The sequence below is a fragment of the Macaca fascicularis genome, chromosome 12 (genome assembly GCF_037993035.2).
Source record: "Macaca fascicularis isolate 582-1 chromosome 12, T2T-MFA8v1.1".
NCBI lineage: Eukaryota > Metazoa > Chordata > Mammalia > Primates > Cercopithecidae > Macaca > Macaca fascicularis.
Window position 1 is genome coordinate 4,345,795 of NC_088386.1, and position 27,610 is coordinate 4,373,404.

The 27,610-nt window shown below is 48.0% G+C and overlaps 1 protein-coding gene across 6 annotated transcripts in view; it reads left to right on the top strand.

Moving 5' to 3' along the window:
• CYP27C1 (cytochrome P450 family 27 subfamily C member 1) overlaps positions 1–11,575 on the top strand; it is a 32,992-nt gene extending 21,417 nt beyond the window's left edge. For all 6 annotated transcript variants that reach the window (XM_065525351.2, XM_065525349.2, XM_074008789.1 and 3 more), the window contains 4 exons: positions 2,868–3,034; positions 4,496–4,574; positions 5,066–5,269; positions 10,581–11,575. In XM_065525351.2, coding sequence (XP_065381423.1) covers positions 2,868–3,034; positions 4,496–4,574; positions 5,066–5,269; positions 10,581–10,697 — 567 coding nt within the window. In that variant the 3' untranslated portion in view covers positions 10,698–11,575. The remainder of the gene's footprint in view (positions 1–2,867; positions 3,035–4,495; positions 4,575–5,065; positions 5,270–10,580) is intronic.
• The last annotated feature ends 16,035 nt before the right edge of the window (positions 11,576–27,610 follow it).

Consider the following 27,610-nt stretch of genomic DNA (forward strand, 5'->3'; position numbering starts at 1 on the left):
AAACCAAAACCTGCTAAAGAGAGTGTGAAGAAAGTAAACTTAAGCAGTTTGGTTGATGAGAGAGAGAGAGAGAGAGAGAGAGAGAGAGTGTGTGTGTGTGTGTGTGTGTGTGTGTATCAACAAATTCCCTGTGAATGCAGCCCAGTAGTGTGGCAGATCAATGATACACTGGAACCAGGGAGGGTCCATATCAGAATGAGAACAGAGCACTGCCCATTAACCTGGGGGCATCCCACAGGCTATCCCATGGGAAAGGAAGAGGCAGACCAGCGGGTATACCGTGTCCTGTGAGTAAGACGCAGCGGCACCGCCCCCTCCCAGCTGTGTGCATGTGCACATCTGTCCGTGACTGCGTGAACGGCACCGCCCCCTCCCAGCTGTGTGCATGTGCACATCTGTCCGTGGCTGTGTGAACACAGAGCAGGGCGTGGAGGGAACACACTAGGTAGTTAACATGGGTTTCTTGGCTGGATGGGAGCGGCATGGTCCAGGGGGGATAAGGAGCCAAGTTCCTTTCAAAAACACATGTATATGATACAATTAATAGGATATGTGTGAAAATGATCCCCATGTAGGTACAGGTGCAGAGCAGTTGTAAAATTTGGTAAAAGGAAGTGGCAAAACGGGGAGGAGCTAGGCTGATGCTTTCAGTAGGTGGAAGATAATGAAATTTCTGGCCGGAAACTGGGGAAGCTGCGGGCTGGGGTGCTTCTGGTGGCCGGGTGGAAAGTGAGAATTTAGATTGTGTGACGCTTCGCTGTTTCCAAAGCATTCCATGCACACCCTGCCTGTCTCACAGCTTCCTCTAAGGTAGGAGTCGTTGACTTCATTAACAGGTGGCAAAACTAAACAACCAAGCTCATCATCTGAAAGCTTTTCCTTTGCGCAGGTGCTTCCCGGCCTTGAATAAGGCACTCCCTGCACAGACCTCCATCTTAAAGGGACGAAGAAGCCTTAAAGCTTTCTTCTTCTTCTTATGATGTCACTTAAGCATGTAAAAGCAAAAAACGAAACAAAACAAAAACACACACACAGCATAAACTCCTTATTCTTTTGGATCTTGTGCAACAATAAAACAAAAAGTATATGAATTCAATGCAAACTAAATGATACAATCAATGAAGATTCTAATTAACTATGTGAATGTGATGGTGTGGATTTGCTCAAATTGAGACACCGCTTGAAAGGTGAAGAAATGAATGAATGGCCTGGTCGCTGAGCTTGTGCCTCCTGCCCCCTGGTGGTAACTAAGAACATCACAATGAGGTGGCATTCAGAAGGAAGCTGTTCCGTTTAGCATCCTGCAATAGAAGCCAGGGGACAAATTCTTACAACTTCATACTGATTTTTAAAAATTAGTATGATTTTATTGCAGCATAATTTATGCACAGTCAACTCCATTTAAACTGCCTAATGCAATACAGATTGTTGACAGATGGAATCATTTATGAAACCACTGCCACATTTTTCTAAACATTGATGAAAATGGAGTCATATGGTATGCTGTCTTTTGCATCTGGCTTCCTGAACTCAGAAGAATGACTCAGATTCATCCATGTAGTGGCATATAACAGTAACTCATTCTTTTTTATTACCGAGTAGTATTCCATTGTATGGATATACCACATTTTTTCCGTAAAAATGTGATTTTAATAGAAATTTTCTATTCTCTTGATAGGAAGCATCTAACTAATCTTTTATAATTTATAAGAGCTTGCACATTCTATTATATATACAAGTGGCCTGCCCTCCAAAACACGTGATATCTTCTACAAGAAAATGATATCAATATTGCCTGCTTAAATTAGGTTTTTTGTTTTTCTTTTTTTGGTGAAAGAGAAAGGCCTTTATACTGTGGCATTTCCTTGTTTACAAGAGAGTGAAATGTAGCCCCATAGATGATACTATTGATTTTAGTGAAAATCTTGGGACCTACGAGAATAAAACAATGATTTTCAATAAGTAGAAAGGTTTGAGGAGAGGTATAAAAAATGACATGGCTGGCCAGGCGCCATGGCTCACGCCTGTAGTCCCAGCACTTTGAGAGGCTGAGGTGGGCAGATCACAAGGTCAGGAGTCTGAGACCAGCCTGACCAACATGGTGAAACCGCATCTCTACTAAAAAATACAAAATTAGCTGGGTGGGCGTGGTGGCGGGCGCCTGTAGTCCCAGCTACTCAGGAGGCTGAGGCAAGAGAATGGTGGGAACCCAGGAGGCGGAGCTTGCAGTGAGCCCAGATCGCACCACTGCACTCCAACCTGAGCAACAGAGCGAGACTCTGAAAAAAAAAAAAAAAAAGACACACTGCTTTGTATAGACAAGCTATTGACTTGCTCTGTGTGGACCTTCCTTGATGAAGGCAGGACACGATGGCTAACTAGTGATCCCCTGTGCACTCCAATATCTAGATTAGGGCAGCCAGAGTGGGCTGGGCCCAGCTTCCTGGGCCTGGGGATGCTGGGGGGCAGCCTGAGGCCCTTTCTGGCACACAGCGAGTAAGCCCTGCAAAGAAGGTCACACGAAGTCCCAGCAGATCCTCCAGGCTCCACAGTGTCGCTGACATACTGCTCTTCAGTGATTAAAAAAGCTCCAGGATCATGTTTCCTGTGGTTTTTCATGACAGGAGCATACGAATCATAGAGTCCATGTCACTTGCCAAATATGTTCGGTTATTATTATTATTATTTTTGCCATGAATTAAGGAAACAGTCTTTCATTTCAGTAAGACATTAAGTGCTATATGGAATTGGATGAGTTTGACTTTGCAGCTGTGTGTATTCCCAGGGGACTTCATACCTGCCACCGCGTCTGTTTCGGTCCTGGTGTTACTCACTGCCTGCCTGTGTCTGCCGCTTTCTCTCCTTAGACGTCCTTCACCTTGTCCTGGACGGTGTACCTCCTGGCAAGGCACCCAGAGGTGCAGCAGACGGTGTACCGGGAGATCGTCAAGAATTTAGGGGAAAGGCATGTTCCAACTGCAGCTGATGTCCCCAAGGTCCCGCTGGTCAGAGCTCTCCTTAAGGAAACCCTGAGGTAAAAGGCTCGCCAGAATCTATCAACAAACTGTGTCCCTTATGTCCCTGGTTCTCTATCATAGCAAGTTCTCCAGCTGCCTTCCATGACTGACTTGTTTAGGATGAGGATGTTCGTGACTGTTATTTTTCCTCTGCTCTTGTCAGAATAGCAGAAAGACCATTCTGTTTTATGGGTCGACATAATCCTTGTTCTCTGTAAATATCTTTGGGCTGGGCACAGTGGCTCACACCTGTAATCCCAGCACTTTGGGAGGCCAAGGCAGATCACCTGAGGTCAGGAGTTCAAGAGCAGTCTGGCCAACATGGTGAAACTGCGTCTCTACTAAAAATACAAAAATTAGCCAGGTGTGGGGGTGGGTGCCTGTAGTCTCAGCTACTTGGGAGGCTGGGGCAAGAGAATCACTTGAAGCCAGGTGATAGAGCCGAGATTGCACCACTGCACTCTAGCCTGGGCAACAGAGCGAGACTGTTTAAAAAAAAAAAAGATTTTTGGAGCAGTCATTGAATATTGTCACTGCTTTAGCCAATTGGCTTATCGGGGGTTTCCCAACATATGCCTGGGTCAACGGCCTTTGACTTTGTTCCTCTGAAGATAACACTAAACAAGATCGATATGTCAGGAAAACAGTTTGGGCGTTCTGCTGATTTCCAGACCTGGGTACAAACCTCATGGTTCTTATGCGAATGTCCTCATCTGGGTTGAGAAGCCACCCACTGAGGCTCATTTGCTCCCAGACAGGGCTTTCCTGACAAAGGGGAAAGCCGGAGGGATGTGGGCTGTCCTGGGTTGAGGGGATGGTTTGGGTAGGAGGTGGGATTAGGGACAGATGACATCCCTTCCCCAAAACGCAGCATCCTCTGTGAGGAAGTGCTGTGACAAAGAGCAAAGCTTGTTTTCTGCAGTATGTACTAAAAAATTCTTTCAAAGCTGACTTGATAATGACCCTCAACCTATAGAGCATGCTGTTCAATCTCAAAATTTAAAAAAACAAAACAAAACAGGAGCTGGCTGTGGGGTTTTTGGTATTTATTAATTAAAGTTTTATTCAGTGTTTTCTGAGATAACCTGATGGCTGAAATGCCGTTTCTCCAAATGCATTTCATGGGGCCTTAGGTCCTATGAACTATTCCTTGATAAAGTGGTCCCATGGTCACATAAAATATTAGAAACCTGGAATTTTCCCTTCTGGGAACACAATGGCATGTGAAAGACTTGGCTTTGTGTTTTGCAAACGTTTTGCTTTGGGAATCTTTTCCACATTCCTCAGAATACTTGCTGGCAAAGCAAGACAGCAAAGAAGCCGCGAAGGTCCTTGCAAAATGTTTCAGTTGAAAAAGTATCATGTGTTACTTTTTAAGAATTTTTAATGGAAATGGGAATATATCTGAGGTTCTGAATGTTCAATAAAATATTGTGAAAGTCACCACATCGTTCCTGTCCCCGCTGGCTCTTCTGCAGGCTGTTTCCAGTGCTGCCAGGGAACGGCCGGGTCACCCAGGAAGACCTGGTTATTGGCGGGTATCTGATTCCGAAAGGCGTGAGTTTGGGGACATAGGGGTTGGCCAGGCCTTGCGGGTTGGGGCTGAATTGGAATCTGCTTCTACCTTCAGAGAGTCTTTGTCCCTAAGCAGAGATCAATAGGTTTCCTTTTCTTTTGCATGTATTTTAAGATGAAGATGGGGTGTTGGGAGAAAGGAGGGGAATGATGTGATCTCAAAGTTCTGGAAACTTACTGCTTACCAGCAAGGCCGCCCATGCTCCTTGGCCTGCTCCCCGGGCCGTGTGGAAGTAGCCAGTCACTGCGGAGAGTCTGCAGGGCTTGATGTTCTTGTCAGTGGTTGCAGTGACATTTGGTGTGCACTGTGGAGAGGGAAGGGAGGGAGCTGCTGCCATCCTGGGTGTGAGTGGACCCAGGCGGCCCCCGGGAGGGAGCATCCCGGGAGACTGTCCTGCTAGGGCTCTGGGCCCTGCCCTGCTCTCGTGTGATTCTGCTCCTTATCCTTTCTGTGTCATCCCTGATTTCCTCAGACCCAGCTGGCCCTTTGCCACTATGCCACATCGTACCAGGATGAGAACTTCCCTCGGGCCAAGGAGTTCCGGCCTGAGCGCTGGCTGCGGAAAGGAGACTTAGACAGAGTTGACAATTTTGGATCCATCCCCTTTGGTCATGGGGTTCGCAGCTGCATAGGGCGGAGGATCGCAGAACTGGAGATTCACCTCGTCGTGATCCAGGTAGGGCGTGGAGGCCAAACGTTGGCCTTTGGGTTCGGCCTCTTTCTACTGGGCTCAACTGGATAAAGACTTCCAGGTTAAAAAGAAAACACGATTTTGGAAACTTAAGAGCAAGAGCTGTCAGTGTGGCTCACGCCTGTGGTCCCAGCTACTCAGGAGGCTGAGGCGGGAGGCTCACTTGAACCTAGGAGTTCAAGGCTGCAGTGAGCCTTGATCACACCACAGCACTCCAGCGTGGGCGACAGAGTGAGACCCTATCCAAAAACAAGAGCTCTGCATGAAATCCCTTGAAAATGACTCCCCATCTCCCGTGCCCACCCTGCCCCCCAACCATGGCAGCCACTTCAACCCCATGGCCTCCTGCCTTGCTTCACTCCTTCCTTGGAATCGTGTGGGTGGACGATAGGCCACAGCCTGAAGATTTGGATGGGGTGTGTGTCACTGGGGGTGTCGGGGGCCCAGAGCCCAGCTCTCCTGCCATCACACAGCAGGTTGGGAGAGAGGGGAGCGGGGGTCAAATGAGTGGTCTTCAAACGCTAGGGAGCATAAAGCCAGCAGGGAGGGCCTTACAAGGCAGACTCCTAGCCCCGCCTGCAGAGTCGCGGGTTTGGTGGGTTAGGGGTGGGGCATCCACTGCTGCCGCCGATGACGGTGGTGTGGTGCATGGCTACAATCTGAGAAACGCTGGAGGTCTACGCGAGGCCCTATGGGGTTTGGGGACCCCACCTCCACCTCTAGTGGCCGGGTCTGCAGTTAGGAGCTGGCGTCTCAGGCACCCTCAGCAGCAGGCCCCCCGGGAAAGGCACAGTGGCCCTCTTGCTGGTCTCCTTTGTTTAACCGAGCCAACCATTTACACGGAGCACTGGTTCTCGAGCTTCTTAGGTTGCGAAACATCAGAAGCCCTGGGTGTCGTTAGAGAACACCTCACACGTGAAGATACGTAATTCTGGGTTTTCACCGTATCTGGGTTCAGGCTGTAGCAGGAACTAAGTAACACCTGAAGGAAATTTTATAAAAGAAAAGTCAATGGCGGAGAAAATTCCACCCGTTAGCCTCTGCTGCAAGTTGGAGAAGACTGTTTTCAGCGACGGGAAACCCTGGCCCGAGGTTTGGGGGCTCCATCGTTGCCTGAGCATTGAGAGAACGTGGGGAGTGCCTGGTGACCTCATCTCCCCATTTTACTGATGAGGAAACCGAGGCTTAGAGAGCAACAGCCACTTGCCAAGTCCCACAGTGGCAGGTGCAGGGTGGGATCCAGGTGTCTCGACTTTTTCCCTACAAGTCATACAGGTGCCTCCTCCCGGCTCACTGGGAGCCCAGAGTTGGGCAGAAGGGACAGTAAGGGACCAGGGAAGCCTGGTTGACTGGAGGAGGGGGAGAGGGATTCTCGATGGTCAGGCTTAGGGTGGGCACCGGAGCTGGAGAAGGTAAGGGTCTACTGCCCAGAGAGGAGGCACAGAACGAGGTGTGGGGAGAACCCCCACTGGCTCAGAGCTGGTTCTGGAGGCACAGGTGGCCCACAAGGCTCAGCCTCTGGAGTAGCTGGGGTTACAGGTGCCTGCCACCATGCCCAGCTAATTTTTGTATTTTTAGTAGAGATGGGGATTCACCATGTTGGCCAGGCTGGTCTCAAACTCCTGACCTCCAGTGATCCACCATCTCAGCCTCCCAAGGTGCTGGGATTACAGGTGTTAGCCACCGTGCCTGGCCCATGATATTTTTTTTTTTTTTTGACAGAGTCTCACCCTGTCGCCCAGGCTGGAGTGCAGTAGCACAATCTTGGGTCACTGCAACTCTGCATCCTGGGTTCAAGCGATTCTCCTGCCTCAGCCTCTGGAGTAGCTGGGATTACAGGCACCTGCCACCATGCCCAGCTAATTTTTTATATCTTTAGTAGAGACGGAGTTTCACCATGTTGGCCAGGCTGGTCTCAAACTCCTGACCTCAAGTGATCCACCGCCTCAGCCTCCCAAAGTGCTGGGATTACAGGTGTAAGCCAGCATGCCTGGTCCATGATTTTTTAATTGTTAAGAAAAAAGCCAGGCACATGGCTCACGCCTGTAATCCCAGCAGTTTGGGAGGCTGAGGTGGGCAGATCATGAGGTCAGGAGTTCGAGACCAGCCTGACCAATATGGTGAAATCCCATCTCTACTAAAAATACAAACATTAGCCGGGCCCGGGGGAGGGTGCCTGTAATCACAGCTACTTGGGAGGCTGAGGCAGGAGAATTGCTTGAACCCAGAAGGCGGAGGTTGCAGTGAGCCGAGATCAGGCCACTGCATTCCAGCCTGGGTGACAGAGTAAGACTCTGTCTCGAAAATAAAAAAGAAAAAGAAAAAGGATTAAAAAAGAGAAGGCACAAATAGTGCGAGGAATGAGCAGGGAGGCACAACCGTATAGGCAGGAGATGATTTTTGTTTTAATCAAGAAAATACCTCTAACAGTTTTTTGCCAATGAATTTGAAGACTTAGATAAAGCATACTATTTGCTAGAAAAAATATAAGTCATCCAAATGGACTAAAATGAAAGAGAACAGACCTAAGATATCCAATCAGTGAGAACAGATCAAAGAAATGAGTCAGTGGTAAAAAGATTTACCCCTAAAATGTCCTGAACCTAGACAGGATTATTGACAAGTTTTATCAGAACTTCAGGGAACAGGTAATCATCGTCTTATATAAGTAGAGAATAGAAAAAGGAAGTCTCGTTTTGTGAGACTTGCATAACCTTGACATTCAAACCTGGAAAGGATGATATGGAAGATAAAAACTACAGGCCAGCCTGACTGATTAATCATTGAAGATGAAAAATATGCAAAATGAACAGTTGGCAGGCTGAATGTATAAAATACAAAGGCATCTTCACCCATCAGGTGTATTCAGGAATGCAAGGATGGTCTGCCTAGAGAAAATCTGTCAGTAGAATTCACCACAATAAGGAGAAAAATTACACGAGCGTCCCAAAAGATAATGGATAAAACTCAACCCCAATTAATGAAGAAAGTCTCTTAGCACAGGAGCAACAGTGGGGCCTTTCTTTTCTTTTCTTTTCTTTTCTTTTTTTAAAAATTTTTCTTTAAGTTCTGGGATACATGTGCAGAACGTGCAGGTTTGTTACATAGGTATGCATGTGCCATGGTGGTTTGCTGCACCCATCAACCTGTCCTCTAGGTTTTAAGCCCCCGATGCATTAGGTATTTGTGCTAATGCTCTCCCTCCTCTTCCCTCCACCCCCTGACAGGCCCCGGTGTGTGATGTTCCCCTCTCTGTGTCCATGTGTTCTCATTGTTCAATTCCCAACAGGGGGGCCTTTCTTAACCAAATAAATGGCGTCTGCCTCAACAGTACAGGGAACATGCCTGAAGGCTACTGGGAAGGAAGGGGACAGCTTTCATGGTGTGATATTCATATGTTCCCTTAAAATGAGGAGAAAGATACTTGATGGAACAGGAGCATGTTTGGAAGATCCACCCCAACTCCCTGGGAACTGGAAACTGGATGTGGTGGGGGCGGGTCAGGGGGAGCAGTGTTTTTTGTCTTTTGTCTCCTGCATAGTTTTAATTTTTTCAACAAACAAACCACTCAGAAAAGAAAAAATACTGTGTGGCACGTTGGCCTTGATGTTAGGAGACCCACATGTGAGTCTTCCCTCTACCACACGGGAATGAGCAGGCGTTTCTGAGAGGTCAGCGCGAGGGGTCAGAGGTTGGGTGTTTAGGCTGATTCACCCAGATGCCAGCACGTGATGGAGCTGCCTGAAGACATGCTGTTCAGCTCATTTCTTTAATAGTGACGAAGGCGTGAGTTACGCCTGTGTCCCCATTGCAAGCCTTGACCCTCGAGCCCTGGTGCCCTGCTTGACTCTTAATTATCTTAAAAGAGATATCTTAAAGAGATTATCTTAAAGAGATGGTCGCTTTAGGGCGATGGATACTTTGGTATTCTTTCAAACTCACCGTGCAGGTACATTCCAGTTTTACCCTGGGAGGCAGGTCTGCTTCTGCTTTTGAACTATAGAAATGAGAAATGGAATCAAAGGTACGAACCAAGATCAACAATCTCATCATTCTTTCCTTTTTCATCACTATTCACTATTACCAGCACAACTGATTGTAAATTAGGCTCTGCGGAGAGCTCTACGTCGTCCCCTTCTAATAGTGTTAGAGGCCGGGCGTGGTGGCTCACACCTATAATCCCAGCCCTTGGGGAGGCGGAGGTGGGAAGATCGTTGGAGGTTAGGAGTTCGGGAGCAGCCTGGGCAACAAAACGAGTCTCTGTTTCTACAAAAAAGTAAAAAAATTAGCCAGATGTGATGCATGCCTGTAGTCCCAGCTACTGAGGAGGCTGAGGTGGGAGGATCACTTGAGCCCAGGAGGTTGAGGCTGCAGAGAGCCGTGATCACACCATGGTACTCCAGCCTGGAGCCCTAGCCCATCCTGGCTGCAGCTTCTTTGCCTGGGAGACAAAACTGGAGAGAGAGGAAGGGCAGGGTGGGGACTGCCTGGGTCTTAAGTAGGAGTAGGAGACTATGGTGTCACCAGCTCATCTGCCCCCTGCCCTGTCCAAATGGGCTGAAAGCAAGGCCCCCTCCCCCCAGGAGCCTGTCTGTGGACAGAAGTCTTTAGAGCAGGTTACCTGTATTCCTAAGCCCAGGGCTGACTTTGAACATCAAGCCCTGGCCGGCCGGTGGGGGAGATAATCGCTTTAGGGTGATGGATACTTTGGTGTTCTTTCAAACTCACCATGTAGGTACGTTCCAGTTTTATCGTGGGAGGCAGGGCTGGTTCTGCTTTTGAACTGTAGAGATGAGAAATGGAATCAAAGGTACGAACCAAGAATATTTAAATTCAGGATGTTAGCACGATGAAGTCTTTTGGAGGATTCAGCTCTCTCCGCCTCTGTTTCTGGCCGGGTCTGAAGTGGCTGCAGATTCAGAACCAGCAGGAAACCCGGAATTTCTCTTTGTTCTGCATTTCCCCCTGCTCCTTTGACGCCTTCTTCATCTAGACCTGCAGTGGAAGCAACAGAGTTCGAATTTGAAATGGCAAATGAAACTTAAGTCATCTGAGCATCTGCCTGTATCTCTGTCCCATGGCTGCACGGCTGCTCAGTGGACATGAATTCTGTTTCCAAACAGCGGGCTTCCCGCTCACCCAGAGGTTCTGTAGCCTCCAAAAGCTGGATGTGGGTGCTCCTTGCCTGGGCTCTCTGCAGCCCGGTGCCGCCACAGGAAGAGTAAAAGCATTCAGGGAGCACTGAGAATTTTCTGCTGTTCCAATTCTGACCCCTTCTCTCTCTTTCTCTTCTTAGTTGCTTCAACATTTTGAGATCAAAACATCTTCTCAGACTAAAGCCGTTCACGCGAAAACCCACGGGCTCCTGACGCCAGGGGGGCCCATCCACGTACGATTCGTTAACCGAAAGTAAGCCTGGATTTTAAACCTGGGCTGACGGAGCAGACCAGCTCGCCGACACACAGTGGCTGTCTGTGTGTGGCTGATCACCGTGGAGAAGGAAAGCGAAGTCGCTGGGGGCCGTCTTGTTATAGACTGGCTTCCCAGGTCCTGGGACACTTATAAATCTTTATGCAAAGTAATGAAAAAAGGTTGCTATTTTACTGGTGCAGGCCAGAAGTTGCCCTTTCTCTGGGGGAAACAGCTGTTTAAAAACCAGTGGCACTGAATTTTTATGCTTCATACATTGTGCTAGACTCAATATTTAATGACTGGCAGTATCCTATGCATTTACTTGTATAGGGAAATGGTGGTTTACTTACATATTCAGTTCTTCAATATATGTTCTCTAATACTGGCATCTGGGCTCGAATTGCCATCAACAGTAAGTTGAAGGCAATTTCAACTTACTGTTTCTGATTTGAAGAGGGAACATTAAGAATGCCTCCGTAATACTGTCATTTTGGGAAGAAAGCACCAGAGGCAACATTTTATCCTGAGCACCAGATTTAGATCCTGTTAAAGGGCTCAAACTTAAAAGGGCTGGCTGGGTGCGGTGGCTCATGCCTGTAATCCCAGCACGTTGGGAGGTCAAGGTGGGAGGATTGTGTGAGCCAGAAGTTCGAGACCAGCCTGGGCAACATGGTGAAACCCTGTCTCTACCAAAAATACAAAAATTAGCCAGGCATGGTGGTGCACACCTATGGTCCTAGTTACTCGGGAGACTGAGGCAGGAGGATCGTTTGAGCTCAGGAGGTTGAGTCTGCAGTGAGCTATCTATGATGGCACCGCTGCACTTCAGCCCGGGCAGAGAGTGAGACCCTCTCTCAAAAATAAAATAATAAAATAAAATGACTGTATTCTTTCTTTTCTCTCCGCGAGTGCTTAATTTTCCAGTCATAATGCCTGATGAAGTTGACTATTAGTTTTTATTTGGAAGAAATAAAAAAGAAAGCTCCTGGTGAAATCAAGAATAATCAGATTTTCTAACCAAATCGAAATACAGAGTAGAGCAGACGTATAAGAACTGGAAATATGACTATGTAAAATTTTGTTGCGTAAGTTGTGAGAGGTAATACAACAGGCAGCATGGAAAACAATGTAACTTTAGAACATTTTTATTTCAAGGAAAAATAAATACACAAATAGAGACGCTACAGATACGACAATAGTTTTATCTTGACGCTGTTGTTTTAAATATCCACACGAGAACCCTGACCCAGCTGTGTGCTGTGCCAGGCTCTCAGGGAAGCCGTGGCTCCAGGAGTGCTGGGTCCTGCTGAGTTCTGTTGCCTTTCCTGCTGCTCAGTGGTTGCTAAGAGGAAACACCGTAATTTCCTGATGCTCTTGCCTTGTCGTCATGCCTGAAACAGCTCATTCCCAATTCCGTAAGTCCTTTTACATAATCCTTCTCCAAAAATGACTTTCCTACTAATATAGGCCATGTAGGTTTTCTTTTACCATTTAGTAAGTCATTCCAAAATAACCCTTAAGTAAATAGACATAATATCCATTTCACATACCATTTTTGTTAAAGTATATAATAAAGTTGAAATCTGCATGATAGCAGAATCACTCTAGTATGGATACTGTAAGTGTACAGGTAAATGTGAAATTAGGTCATATTAACTGGCCAAGTGTTGGATTGATTACTTTGAGGTGGCAGTATATGTATATTAAGTTTTATAAACTAGACGAAATTGCATTCTGTTTGAGACTGAAATTTAAAATATTGAGAATAAGCGATTTGAAGTGACCTCTTATTCCCCGGATATATATACAGTGTGACCCTCTAGTGAAGTGTCTCTGCCTGGGGATCAGCACAGGGTGAATAGCAAAGTGTGGGCTGGGGGTAGCACCTGCGCCCGCTGCTCAGTCTCACTGAACAGGAAGGGAAGCAGCCAGAGCCAGACATGGGGGCCTCCTGGTGTGATGTAGCAGGAAGTGCAGGGTGCCACCCAGGAAGCATCCGTGCCAAGGAAATGGAGATTTAGCTGGACAAGTTTCTAGGTTCACTACTGGTTTATAGGAGACGTGGTATACAAGGAGATGTCAAAACTCCATAGGGGGCTGGGCGTGGTGGCTCACACCTGTAATTCCAGCACTTTGGAGAGGTTGAGGTGGGAGGATTGCTTGAGGCCAGGAGTTTGAGACAAGCTTGGGCAACATAGTGAGATCTTGTCTACTAAAAATCAAAAAACTTAGCTGCGTGTGGTGGTGCATGCCTGTAGTCCTAGCTATTTGGGAGGCTGAGGCTGGAGGATTGCTTAAGTCTGGGAGGTTGAGCCTGCAGTGAGCCGTGACCCGCCACTACACTCCAGCCTGGGTGACAGAGCAAGACTCCATCTCAAACAAACAAATAAGCAAACCCCATGGGGATGCAGTCAGCAAAATCCAGAATAAAGTGAGTTTTATAGGACCAATGTCTCGGGTTTCCAACAAAACAAATATGTGACAGGCAAAAAACAAGAGGAGGGGCCGAGCGAGGTGGCTCATGCCTGTAATCCTAGCACTTTGGGAGGCCAAAGCGGGCGGATAACCTGAGGTCAGGGGTTTGAGACCAGCCTGGCCAACATGGTGAAACCCCATCTTTACTAAAAATACAGAAATTAGCCAGGCATGGTGGCAGGCTCCTGTAATTCCAGCTACTTGGGAGGCTGAGGCAGGAGAATCATTTGAACCTGGGTGGCGGAGGTTGCGATGAGCTTAGATCACGCCACTGCACTCCAGCCTGGGTAACAAGAGCGAAACTCCATATCTAAAACAAAAAACAAAAAAACCAAGGGGAGGGAAGAACTGTTACAGATGAAGCAATATAGGAGACATATTAAGCAAGTACAATGCTGGACTTCGTTTGAATCAGATTCAAATAAACCACTTGTTAAAAAGACATTTACGAGATAATTTTTAAAAATCAAATAAAAACCAAAAATATCGATTCTTCCAATCCATGAAAAAAGAGAGAGCAATTTGGGGAAATGTGAACGCTGACTGTGTGTATTTGATGATATTTGGGAATTACTGTTAATTTTTTTTGGTGTGATAATGGTAGTTACGTTTAAAAAAAGAGATCTTATCTCTTGGAGATATCTCTTAAAGATATAAATGTTTATGGCTGAAATGTTATAGCATCTTGGATTTGCTTTAAAATAACCCAGCTTGCTGCAGGGGGTGGGTAATGTGTGTGGGGGGAGGTGGGGAGCCTGCGGGAGGAAGAAATGACCCAAGGTTAGGCAGATGTGCTAACTGTGGGAGCAGGGTGGTGAGCGGGGCTCATGACACTGTGCTCTCTACTTTGTGTACGTGTGACCATTTCCATAATAAAAGATGCCTTCAGAAACAAAAGACTGATCAATAATATCATCATGCATTCCTTTTTCATTACTATTCACTATTACCAGCACAACTGATTGTAAATTAGGCTCTGCGGAGAGCTCTACCTTCCCTTTCAATAGTGTTGGAGGCTGGGTGTGGTATGAGCCACTTGGGGAGGTATGAGCCACTTGGGGAGGTATGAGCCACTTGGGGAGGTGGAGGTGGGAAGATCGTTGGAGGTTAGGAGTTTGAGAGCACCCTGGGCAACAAGGTGAGTCTCTGTTTCTACAAAAAAAATTTAAAAATTAGCCAGATGTGATGCATGCCTGTAGTCCCAGCTACTGAGGAGGCTGAGGTGGGAGAGTTGCTTGAGGCTGCAGAGAGCCGTGATCGCAGCATAGTACTCCAGCCTGGGTGACAAAGTGAGGCCCCCATCTCTTAAAAAAAAAAAAAAAAAGTGTTAGAAATGATTGACTTAGGCTGGGCGCAGTGGCTCACGCCTGTAATCCCAGCACTTTGGGTGGCTGAGGCGGGTGGATCACGAGGTCAGGAGGTCAAGACCATCCTGGCTAAAGAGGCGAAACCTCGTCTCTGCTAAAAATACAAAGAAAAAAAAAAAAAAGATCGACTTAACACACTGCAATAGTACATGGGTTGTGCTAGGGTTTGGGGGACCTGCTGGGGCTCAGGTAGCCTTTGCAGCTGAGAAGGAAAGACAGGACAAGTCAGACAGCAGGAAGCAAAGGAGAAGCAGGACCCTGTGGTCCCAGCAGGGGCTTAAGTGGGTCAGACCACAGGGTGTGACAGCGGGCGGTGGTGTGGCCCATGGGGGCACTCCCTGCCTGAAGGTTTTCAACCTCCATTTTAAAGAATGCTGGGCAAATGAAAGGGCTCAGCTGCTGGCCAGGTCTTGGAAGCTGGCCAGGGGTCATGAGTGAGCCATAGGGCCCAGCACAAGCAAATGCCAGCGTGAGGCGGCTCCACAGCCCCTTCCTGGACGAGGCAGGCATGCCCATCAGAAAGGTGGGGGACTAGCACAGAAACAGCAGAGCCATTTAGGTAAAAGTAAAAAGGAACTAATCAGAGGGACACTGGGCATTTGTCAAACAGAAGGACCAGCAGACCAGCTAAGCATCAGCCAGGGCCATCCAGGAACCTTGCCTGAGGATCTGGGGCCTCCTCAGCTCCTGGCTCACGTTTCTGCGGCTCTCCTGAGGGGCTTGGCCTGGGATGGACAGGTGCTCTGACAAAAGCATGGGGACTGCTGAGCTGGCAGCCCCAGGCATCCACTGGCCAGCATCGCCAGTCGCTGGGCCGCACGTCCTCTGTCCTGTGTGTCCAGCATCGCCAGTCGCTGGGCCGCACGTCCTCTGTCCTGTGTGTCCAGCATCACCAGTCGCTGGGCCGCACGTCCTCTGTCCTGTGTGTCCAGCATCACCAGTCGCTGGGATGTACGTCCTCTGTCCTGTGTGTCCAGCATCACCAGTCGCTGGGATGTACGTCCTCTATCCTGTGTGTCCAGCATCGCCAGTCACTGGGCCGCGCATCCTCTGTCCTGTGTGTCCTCTTTCCCTTGGGGTCCCTGCACACTTGTGTGTCATTTCCAGCCCCTCCCTCCTCCACCTCCGATGAAGACTTCGGCCATTTACAATACTTTTTTTTTCTTTCTTTCTTTGAGACAGAGTCTCATTCTGTGGCCCAGGGTGGAACACAGCAGCACCATCTTGGCTCACTGCAGCCTCTGTCTCCCGGGTTCCAGTGATTCTCCTGCCTTAGCCTCCCCACATAGCTGGAATTAAAGGTGTGTGCCACCAAGCCCAGCTAAATTTTTGTATTTTTAGTAGAGACAGGGTTTTTACCATGTTGGCCAGGCTGGTCTCGAACTCCTGATCTCATGTAGTCCGCCCACCTTTGCCTCCCAAAGTGCTGGGATTACATGCGTGAGCCACCATGCCCAGCCTCAATACATCTTAGGTCACTTCCTGGAAAGAAAAACTTCTCCAGTGACTTTTAGCCACTGCCACACTCTCATTTAATAACGAAAACATCCAGTCCAGTGTAAAAATCTTCGCTTAAAGCTGAGCATCTCTCCTCCCTCAGCTCAGGGCGGCAGAGGCTGGATGCCGGCAGGGCTGGGTGCTGTTGACCTCTCTGTTTCCTGGCTTGCCCTACCCCACTCTCACCCTAGGCTCTCAGGCTCCTCTGGTTTGGAGCTGGGGGTGGAAGAAGAGTTGGGGTGGGACAGGAGCCGCTTGACTGATGCCTCGGAGACCTGGCCTGAGCCTCTTCAGCCTGGGCAGACACTGATGCAAAACAGACCCTCCCTTCTGGGGGTTCTTTCTCAGGGGTTTTCCTAAACAAGGAGCCTCCAACCAGACTTACCAAGAAACAGGCAGTGCCTCTTCTCCAGGCAGCTTATGACTGCCCGTCAGCCTTGGGCATCCAGGGGCCACTTCTGCGTGGGAGCTAGGCCCCTCCAAGTGCTCCTCCGGGGCAGAACCTAAAACCCTCCCACCAACTCCCTTGTGTCCCACCCTCTCCCTACCAAAGATCAGTGACTGGAAATGGGAGGTCTGGTCACTGGCTTTTCCTAGTCATTTACAGAACAAGAACAATGAAGAGAGAGTGATACTATAAGCAGCAGAATTGCAAACAGGCAGTGTGACTCAGTCTCGGGGCTTGACTTCTCCGAGGGTCCTGAACTTTTATTTTCTTTTGCAATATAAATAGTGTCATACTGTATCATTCCAAAAGTTGCTCCCCCATCATTGTTTTAAGTGATTTATTCATGTTGCTACAAGTGAATCTGCTTCTTTACTTTTAACTCTTCACAATATTTCTTGATATTGATATAGCACCATTTACTTACCCATATTCTTGGAAGAAGTCTTTCTAACTAACACTTTCTTTTATTATAACTACTATTATTTTTATTATACTGATACAGAGGAAAACTTCAAACAACCACAAAAATAGAATAATGAACCACCATGTATCCAACCTCAAAAATGTTTAACACCTCATTGCCAATCTAGTTTCATTGATATCTCCATCTACTAGTTTATTTTGAAGCAAACACCACAAAACACAACATGACATTTATTAAGAGTTCAATATATACCTCTAAAACATATGGATTCTTTAAAAAAAAAACCCATAATACCATAAAAATAGCTAAAAATTTATCAACTGTGCATTATAATTATCAAATATCCAATCAGCATTCAAATTTTCATAGTCTCATAAATATAAATTTTTAAGTAGTTTGAATCTATTCAAATAATGTTTATTCCTTGAGATGGACTGATTTGTCTCTTAAATATCTTTTAAGGTTCTCCCTCCCTCTCTCTCTTCCTGTGTCTCTATTAAAATTTTTTCTTGCAGTTTATTTCTTGAAGAAACTGAATTGTTTATCCTGCAGAATTTCCCAGAATCTGAATGTTGCTGATCTCGTTCCTATGGTGTCATTTAGCATGTTCTTCTATCCCCTGTTTTCCCTGCATATTTGTAGTTAGATCTAGAGGTCAGAGGTTACCCTCATTCTAAAATAATTTAGTTGAGTATAGAACTCTATGTTAGTGGTTATTTTCTCACAGCACTTTGAAGATATTATTCTGTTGTCTTTAGACTTTGGTTATTGCTATTGAGAAGCCTGAGGTCATTCTATTCTCACTCTGTAGGCAATTTACCATTTCCTTCTTGCTGCCCTTGCTCTTGGTCTTGAAGTCCTGTTATTTCATTACTTTTATTTATTTTACTTACAGCTCATAAAAAAACCTCCCTGAATTAGAAGATGCATGCCCTTCATCAATTCTGGAAAATTCTCAGCCATTATTTCCTTGAGTATTGCTTTTTTCCGTTGTCTTCATTTACTCATTCAGGAGTTTCTAGTGAACTGAAACTGGATCTTCTTTCTTCATTCTATGATTCTTATCTTTTCTTTCAAACTTTTCACCTATTTGTGTCTCTTGAGTGGCATTCTGGGAAATTTCTTCAATCTAGTTTCCAGTTCACTATTGCTCTTTTCAGCTATATTTAATCTGCTACTAAACATGTCCATCATTTCAATAATTGTTGTTTTCCATTCTATAAACACCATTTGGTTCATTTTCAAACAAGCCTGGTCCTTATCTTAACAATGTCTTGCTCCTATATCATCCCTTGACTCCTTTTATTGAATGATTATAAGCATGCTTATTTTATAATCTACCTCTGTGTGTTCTGTTGTTTGGAGTTCTCAGGAGTTGAGTTCTTTGGCTCACTGTTGCTTGCACTGTTGCTCCCCATGGCTTGTTTCTCATTTGCTTTGTGGTTTTGGGGCGTGTGTCCCTGTTGGTGGAACTTTACTTGTAGAACATGTGCAGCCCAGACTGGGGGTATGTTCCTCAAAGGATCTTTGGATTTGCTCTTGCCAGACACCCCAGGGGTGTTAACAGCTTGGAACTGTTATTTTCTTATTATTTCTCAACAGTGGGATTCCTTGACAATGCTTTCAGGCAGGCCCGAGGCTGCACATTCTCATGGAAACATTTTGAGACAATCTGAGACAGACACCGTCTTTTGTGGCCACTTTTGGCCAATGAACAGATTTCTATTTATTCTCCGAAAGTGTAGCCCTTGGATGATCCTCTTTGTGGGGTGGCCTTGTTTCTAACTCCCCTCCTCTGGGCCACATTGCTTGCCTTCATGGTTAGTGAAACAAGCCCTTTGGAAACTGCTAGCCTCCCCGTCCAAGGCAGCCGAAGTGTCAGCCCCACTTACTTTTATGATTTTCAGTTTTTTCTCAGTGGTAGGTAGAGTAATGCCCCCCTGCCCCAAAGATGCCCACATCCTAGTCTCCAGAACCTGAGAATATGCTAGATGGCAGGTAAATTGCAGATAAAAATACCATTGGTAATCATTTAAGATGGAATGATTGCCCTGGATTATCAGAGTGGGCCCAGTGTCATCACAAAGGTTCATACAAGTGAAAGAAAGAGGCACAAGAGAGTCAGAGGAGGCCGGGCATGGTGGCTCATGCCTGTAATCCCAGCACTTTGGGAGGCAGAGGTGGGCGGATCATGAGGTCAGGAGATCGAGACCATCCTGGCTAACACAGTGAAACCCTGTCTCTACTAAAAATACAAAAAATTAGCCGGGCGTGGTGGCGGGCGCCTGTAGTCCCAGCTACTCAGGAGGCTAAGGCAGGAGAATGGCGTAAACCCAGGAGGCGGAGCTTGCAGTGAGCTGAGATCACACCACTGCACTCCAGCCTGGGGCGACAGAGCGAGACTCCGTCTCAAAAAAAAAAAAAGTCAGAGGAGATCTGATTACAGAAGAATGGCCAGAGATGCACTGCTGCAGACTCTGAAGATGGAAGAAGGGGCCACAAGCCAAAGAATGTTGGTGACCCCTAGAAGTGGAAAAAGCTATGAAAATGGATTTTCCCTTAGGGAATACAGGCCAGTGAGACCAGCGTCAGATGTCTGACCTCCAGAGCTGTAAGATACTAAATTTGCATTATCTTAAGCCACTAAGACTATGGTGATTTTTAAATGGCAGTGTAGAAAAATAACACTCTCTCTAACATATTTGGCCTTCAGTCTTTTTACTTTTCTAATGGACTCATACATGCATTTAAAGGGACACAGATTTTATCCAGCATGTCTAGGTGTTTTGTACTGGGAAATTTTGTACTGGGAAATTTCTACCATATAGCTGCAAACATAAGCTGTGCCTTAAGTTTAGAAATATTCCTAATATCTTTCATTCTCAGGCTTTTTATTTGTTTGGGTCCTTCTGCTGTGTTTCTCTTTCTCAATCCACTAATAGTTTTCATCATGAAGTATAAAGAATGAGGGGAAGAGGGACCCCAGTGTCTCACACGAGACACCTTTTGGGACAAACACAGATTTAGGCAATGAAGCTTGGATAGGAATGATCTTGATGGGCCAGGGGTGGTGGCTCATGATTGTAATCCCAGCACTTTGGGAGGCCGAGGTGGGTGGATCATCTGAGGTCAGGAGTTCAAGACCATCTTGCCCAACATGGCGAAACTCCATCTCTACTAAAAATATAAAAATTAGCCCGGTGTGGTGGCATGCGCCTGTAGTCCCAGCTACTCAGGAAGCTGAAGCAGAACCGCTTGAACCCGAGAGGCAGAGATTGCAGTGAGCTGAGACTGCACCATTGCACTCCAGCCTGAGCAACACTGTGAGACTCTGTCTCAAAAAAAATTTAAAAATAAATAAAAAAATAAAGGCATGATCTTGATGGGTCCCGGGATCTGTGCAGCCCACGAGGACCCTGCCCCGAAGCACCACACTGTGTGTCTCTTGGGATGAAACACAGCAGAGGAGGAGGCATTTTAGTCCCTGCCAAATGCTTTGTTTTATATACAGGCTCTGATTTATAATTTAGCTCTTATATAATAAACACTTTCCAATAGAACTATACTTAGAACCTCACTGGCCTGTTTCATCTCAGACTCTCTGCCGAGGACCCAGATCTGCTGTGGCCAACGCGTGGATGTGGACAGTGGATCGGGAGGCTCTGCAGAGAGGGCTACACCATCCAGAGAGCCCTGTCGGCCTCAGGGCGGTGCAGCAACACCACTGCCATAGCCCAGGGACCCGGCGTGGGATTTTAAATGTCAGCTACGTGGTAGGCAATCGTGTTCATATCACCACACATGGATTTCTAAATTACAGCCTTCGTGAAAGCCTAGGATCACCATGTCGCTTCCAGAGTGTCTCCTGGTCCCCTCAAGTCTGAGTCACGAATGGCATACGTGGGATTGGAGCAGCCATGGCAAGTGGGCACCCTCCACGGACCCTCAAGGAAGCCTGAAATTGCCTTCTGAGTGAGAGGAAATGTGGCCAGAACGTATTTCGTTTGTAGCCAAGCTTTTAAAAAGAGAGCAACAGCAACAAAGTGTGTGGGCTTTTAGCAGACATAGACAGGAGGAGAAGTAACACCCTGTCAGCGTGTGGAAGCCATTTCCATCAACAGATGATTCCAGAGGCACACGGGGTGGGTTCCCCGAGGAGGCAACACCCAGCCGCTCTGCCTCCGGAGGCCATGCAGAGGGCACCGGGAACACCATCCAAGCATCTGCACTGTGGGCACAGGAGGCTGCTGGAACCAGAGGCCCCGATCTCCCCTTGTTATTGTCCTGAATATCGCTGCTGGACTGTGCATCCCCAAACACTTCATTCCTTCACCCTGCCTGAAGCTCCCAAAATGAATAGCAGGACACGTGGGGTCCTCTGGGCTTCCGATGCAGGCAGACAGTGCCTGGGTCCGTCCAGTCCTCCATGCTGTCCAGCGCTTGGCTTTGGCAAGCACTTGAGGGCCCTGAGGTCTTCCCTCAAAGACCAGGGATAGCCACAGCCATCCTGCTTGAAAAGGATTGGATGTGCTCATGGACACACGGCCTCTGGCACACGGCTGGGCCTCTGTAAAGGGTGCCTCTCGTGTGTCTGCCTCACACTGTGGATGAAGCAGCTTGCCACAAAGTGGCTGCCCAGCCCTATTGCAGTGCATTCAATCCAAGGGTGGGGAAATGGCTTCAGTTCTGAGCCCCAGTTTAGTGTGGTGCCAGGAAGTCATCAGGGAAGCGAGGACTGGAATCGTGTGGATTGCACCATTACAGAAGGGAGCGCAGATTGGGGAAAATGCAACAGAAGCGGAAATGAAGTCCAGGTCGCAGTGGGGAAACATGTGGCATGGTGTGCAGGCTTGGGTGTAAATGCTGGCTTCCTCGCTGACAAGCAGCAGGACTTTGTCAAGCAGCTGGACCTCGGTGCCCCAGGCTCTCCAGCTGATGACTATGCTGACCTCTTGGAGTTGTCCTGGGGTGGTGCCTGGCCCATGGGAAGAATGTTGGGCCTGTTTGCACCACTAATCTCTGAGCTGGCTTCCCTCCCCACTCCCATCTACACATCTTGTCTCTATCTCAGAGCCTCTGCTGACTGAGCCTCCTCCGACGCAGCTCCTTTCTTTCTGTGCTTCTTCCCTTATGCTCCTGACTGCTTCCCGGGGCTTCTGTCCCCGCCTCCTTTCAGCTGTGTTGGAGCCGCTCAGCTCTGCCCCCACCCGGCCGTGTGCTGGCGCTGGTTCATGCCACGCTGGCTTGGGGGAGCTGATCATTCTGTTTTAAGCGAGCATTGAAACAGTCGTGGCAGGAGTGTTTACACGATGGAAATCAGCAAGCACTGTTTCGGTGACATCTGGGCCACGCCTCACAGGTTAAGGACACATGCCCCGTAAGACTGCCTTCCTACAGACCCCAGCCACAAGTTTGGTCCCAGGTCACCCTTGGGTGGTTACATATTGAGGAATCCGCGTGTGATAATTTACTGAATAATTTACTGGAATGACTCACGGAACTCAAGAAAGCACGATGCTTAGGATTACAGTTTTATTATAAACACAAAGATACAAATCAGAACCAGCCGAAGGGAGAGATGCCTGAGTGAAGCCTGGGAGTGTCCCAAACAGGAAGCTTCCGTCCTTCCCAGACACGACTGTCTTCCCGGCACATCGTGGGTGACGGTCCGCAGAGTGCTGTCACCCGGGGAAACTCACCCAAGCTGTGACATCTGGAGTTCTCACCGGGTTTCATTACGTAGGTGTGGTTAATTAGGTCACTGCTCACCGGTCTCCATCTCGAGCCCCTCTCCCTTACTCCGGGTCAGGCTGACATCTCAAAGCCCCAACCCTCTCCTCGCACGGTTGGTCTTTCTGGCCTGATGGCCCCCATCCTGAGTCACCTTGCTAGCAAAATCCATGGGCTGTGGCTCAAGGATCCACCATGAATAATTAGGGTTTAGAGGCGACCTCCCAGGACCTAGGGACGAGGACCAGCCAAACTGTCAATTACACAGCGACAAACCAGCGTCCACTGCCCCTCCCCCAGCCTCTGCCTCCCCGTGTTCCCATTCCTGTCTCCGAGAGCAGGCCTCGGACAGGCCAGACTCATCTTTTCCTAACAGGCAGCATCACCAACTCTAACAAGCCTCTGGCCAGGTGCCACCCAGCCCAAGCTGCTGGAGAAAAATTCACCCTTTGCCTTTCCTCCCGTGGGACCTGCTCTTCTCTTCTGCTCCCCTACCCCACATTTAGTGACCTGAATCTCTGGCTTTCTATTCGTCCCTGCCAAATGTTATCTTTGCTGGTTTTAGCCTGTTCTTCCGCCTGTTGGATCATTTTAATATCCTGGTTTCGTTAACTCAGACGTGGATTGACTGCATCGTGCCGTTCACAGTTTTGGCAACTGCAGTTCCCATGTTTATGCAAGTCGTTGGCAAGACCCTCTGTAACTGATTGCTGCGGCCCTCCCAGCCTCTGGACACGGGTTTGGGCCTGCTGGTAATATATTGTCCCTACACTTCACTGCTCTGAGCCCTCCTCCCTGCCGAGCCTGCCAGGCCTCACACGTGCCTAGAGGACATCTCCAGGGTTACCGCTCCCAGACCACGTGTGCAGGCCCCACCCACTGGCAACTCCCACAGCCTGGGGGATCCCCGCCTTGCATAGTGAGACCCGTTGTCTCTGCCTTAGCGGGAGCTCGGTGGAGCTCTCCTGGGTTTGGCGCAGAAGCGAAAAGGAGGCTCCTCTTTCCCACCCTGAGTTCATCTTGTCTCCTCACCCCGCGTCCTTGAAAAGAGGGTGCAGGCACCTTCCCTCCTCCCCACCTCTGCCCCAGGGACTTGCACACACTTTTCCTCAAGAGCCTTCTCTGGGGACTTCTCCGGCTGCCTTTGCCCACCGCCTGTAGTTTCGGACAACCACAGCTGAGGAGTGCCATGTCCCAGGGACATTTTCCTTCTCCCTGTCTCTCAGTCTTCACCACAGCTCCCTGAAATGCTGTTACTACCCTCCATTTTTAGATAAGAAAACAGGGGCTTGGAGATAGTAAAAGCTCATTCAAAACCATCGTGAGCATACGTCGTCGCAGGTCTAGGTTTGCACCCCAGCTGTCCACACATTCAGCAGGTGTTTACGGAACACCTACTGTGTGCTGTCTGCCTCTGGAGCTCGCGTGTCTTCTACACCACCTGCCGCCTCTCATGCTGCTGAGGACCCAGGACTGGTGGGAGTGCCAGGTGGGAAAGGGAGGGAGTGGGTGGGTGCCAGGGCCCTGGTGGGGGCACGGAGCGGGGGGTGCTCGCTGCTCCTGTCTCCCCACTAGATGGGACTGCTTGGCTGGATGTCCCAGGCAGTGCTGGGTCAAACTGTCCATTCACACTTTGTAAGCTTTAGGGCCCTTCTCCAAGCCCAGGGATGTCCAGCCATGTCCAGAGAGCCCTCGAGAGTGACCAGGAAGCTACCTAGAGAGGTTCCCACATAGTGCTGGGATGTGGAGGGGGCTGGAGCCAGGGGGGACTTGGACACCCCCTGACTCATGACCTACATTTTGATTTCTCAGAAGTTGCAGCTATGGAAGATTCTGGAAGGTTGATGGCCCAGGAAGACACAGGAGGATGGACCCCAGAGGCAGCTTCTATGAATGGAGACATGCCTGGAACTGTGGGGTTCATATTTAGTTAACATTTTTTTAAGTCTAAAATTTTTAAATTTTGTGGATACGTAATAGCTGTACATACTAGTTTTCTCCCTGCAAACTTAATTTTGAAAAATTGCAAGCCTACAGAAAAGTTGAAAGAATAGGTACAATGAACACCTGTTTCTCTCTCACCTGGAGCCACTACTTGTTAATATTTGGTCACTTCGGCCCGGCGCAGTGGCTCACGCATGCAATCTCAGCACTTTGGGAGGCCGAGGAGGGAGGATCACCTGAGGTCAGGAGTTCGAGACCAGCCTGACCAACACGGAGAAACCCCGTCTCTACTAAAAATACAAAATTAGCCAAGCGTGGTGGTGCATGCCTGTAATCGCAGTTACTTGGGAGGCTGAGGAAGGAGAATCACTTGAACCCGGGAGGGAGAAGTTGTGGTGAGCTGAGATTATGCCATTGCACTCCAACTTGGGCAATGAGAGTGAAAATCTGTCTCAAAAAGAAATTTTTTTGGTCAATTCTGCTTGGTTTCTTTCTCACACTGTGTGCTTGTGCATGTGTGTGCATGTGTGCACGTGTGAGTCGTTGGAAAATCAGTGGCAGACAGCGTGTCACTTCCCCCTGAACACTCCAGCAGCATCTCCTAAACACAGGCACATTCTCTGACATAACCTCAGTGCTGCTCTTGGTGCTATTATTCTTTTAAGAAAAGAATGGAAGGGAAAATGTACTTGGCTTAGGAACGTGACAAATCCCCAGTGAGGCCTGGCTGCCAAGAGTGAGAACATGAGGCAGCCAGCTGGGAGAGTCTCCTTCCCTTGCTTTGAGGGAAATCCGAGGCTGAGCTTGTATTCACATCATGACTTGAGCTTTACTTTGCTGTGCTTTCCAGGTGATTCACATGGGCAGGCATGATTTCATCTGGATGTGGAGGACCATCTCTCAGGGACTCTAATTCCAGTGAACCAGTGAGAAACTCAGTCATTTGTCTTTTGTTCTTTTTTTTCCTCTTTTTACTTCACTGTCAAGTTTTGAACAAGCATAGACATTGAGGAAGTCTCATTCTTCTCAGACAGGCAGTCACTGCATACCGTGTGGTTACATCTTGCTGGTCATCCAAAAAAATGCAAATTCTTACCGGTGAAGAGATAGCTTAGGGCCACATTAGTAAGTGTCCCCACGTTAGTGTCCACAGTGCGTGTTTGGTGGATGGTGAGGCTTGGTCCTTTGAAAGGAACAGCAAGCCCCGTGGGCACCCTTCGTGCACAGGAGTGCACGTTTAGGTCATACTAGTTTTCGAGAACAATTCCAAAGCGTGCCCTGGGACCTCCAAAACTACATTGAAACCAGTGAGCTACAACACTCCATCATCCCTCCAAACAACAACGAAGAGTTGATGAAGCAATGGATACTAAAGACGGAAAACTGCAATATGTTCCTTTTTTAAAGCTATTTTCCTTCTGAATAATTTTTTTTTTTTTTTTTTTTTTGAGACAGAGTCTGGCTCTGACATCCAGGCTGGAGTGCAGTGGCATGATCTTGGCTCACTGCAGCCTCAACTTCCCAGGCTTAAGCCATCCTCTCACCTCAGACTCCCGAGTAATTGGGACCCCAGGTGTGCGCCACCATGCCTGGCTCACTTTTTCTATTTTTTCTAGAGACGAGGTCTCACTATATTGCCCAGGCTAGCCTTGACCTTCTAGACTGAAGCTATCTTCCCCGCTTGGCCTCCTAAAGTGCTGGGATTACAGACATGAACCACCATGCTGGGCTGTAATTTTTTTTTAAGCAATTGGTTCTTCACTCTTACTTTTGTATACATATTTTTTGTTATGTCTTTCTACTGCTGGATATGGAGGTGTCCCTGAAAATGGAACATTCCAGCTTTTAAAAACTTCATCATGTGCTTTTTCGTATGGCAGAAACTGACCTCTATTTTGAAAAGATAAAAAGTTTTTTGGGAGGCCGAGATGGGCAGATCACGAGGTCGGGAGATCGAGACCATCCTGGCTAACACGTTGAAACCCCGTCTCTACTAAAAAAAATACAAAAAACTAGCCAGGCGAGGTGGCGGGCGCCTGTAGTCCCAGCTACTCGGGAGGCTGAGGCAGGAGAATGGTGTAAACCCGGGAGGCGGAACTTGCAGTGAGCTGAGATCCGGCCACTGCACTCCAGCCTGGGCGACAGAGCCAGACTCCATCTCAAAAAAAAAAAAAAAAAAAAAAGTTTTGAGGCCAGGCATGGTGGCTTATGCCTGTAATCCCAGCACTTTGGGAGGCTGAGGCAGGTGGATGACCTGAGGTTGGGAGTTCGAGGCCAGCCTGACCAATATGGAGAAACCCCATCTCTACTAAAAATACAAAAATTAGCCGGGCATGGTGGCCTATGCTTATAATCCCAGCTACTAGGGAGGCTGAGGCAGGAGAATCGCTTGAACCCGGGAGGCGGAGATTGCAGTGAGCCGAGATCGTGCCATTGCGCTCTAGCCTGGGCTGCAAGAGCAAAACTCCATTTCAAAAAAAAAAAAAAAAAAAGGGTTTCAACCAAGTGGTAGGAGAGGGATTTTAACATTCACTTTAGAATCTCTTGGTGCCATTCCCCACAGCATCATCAAGATGCCACAGTTGATCTCACGTCAGAGGATAGTGTAGCAGGACGAGCCGCAGACAAAACCCCTCAGACACTGAGTTAAAGAAGGAAGGGCTTTATTCGGCCAGGAGCATCGGCAAGACTCACGTCTCAAAAAACTGAACTCCCCGAGTGAGCAATTCCTATCCTTCTTAAGGGTTCACAACTCTAAGGGAGTCCGTGTGAGAAGGTCGTGATCAATTAAGCAAGCAGGGAGTACGTGACCGGGAAAGAATGGAACAGAACAGGACAGGGATTTTCACAGTGCTTTTCCATACAATGTCTGTCATCTATAGATAACGTAACTGATTAGTAACTGATTAGGTCTGTCGATCTTTAACTGCCAGGCCCAGGGTGTGGCGCAGGGCTGTCTGCCTGTGGATTTCATTTCTGCCTTTTAGTTTTTACTTCTTTTTTCTTTGGAGGCAGAAATTGGGCATAAG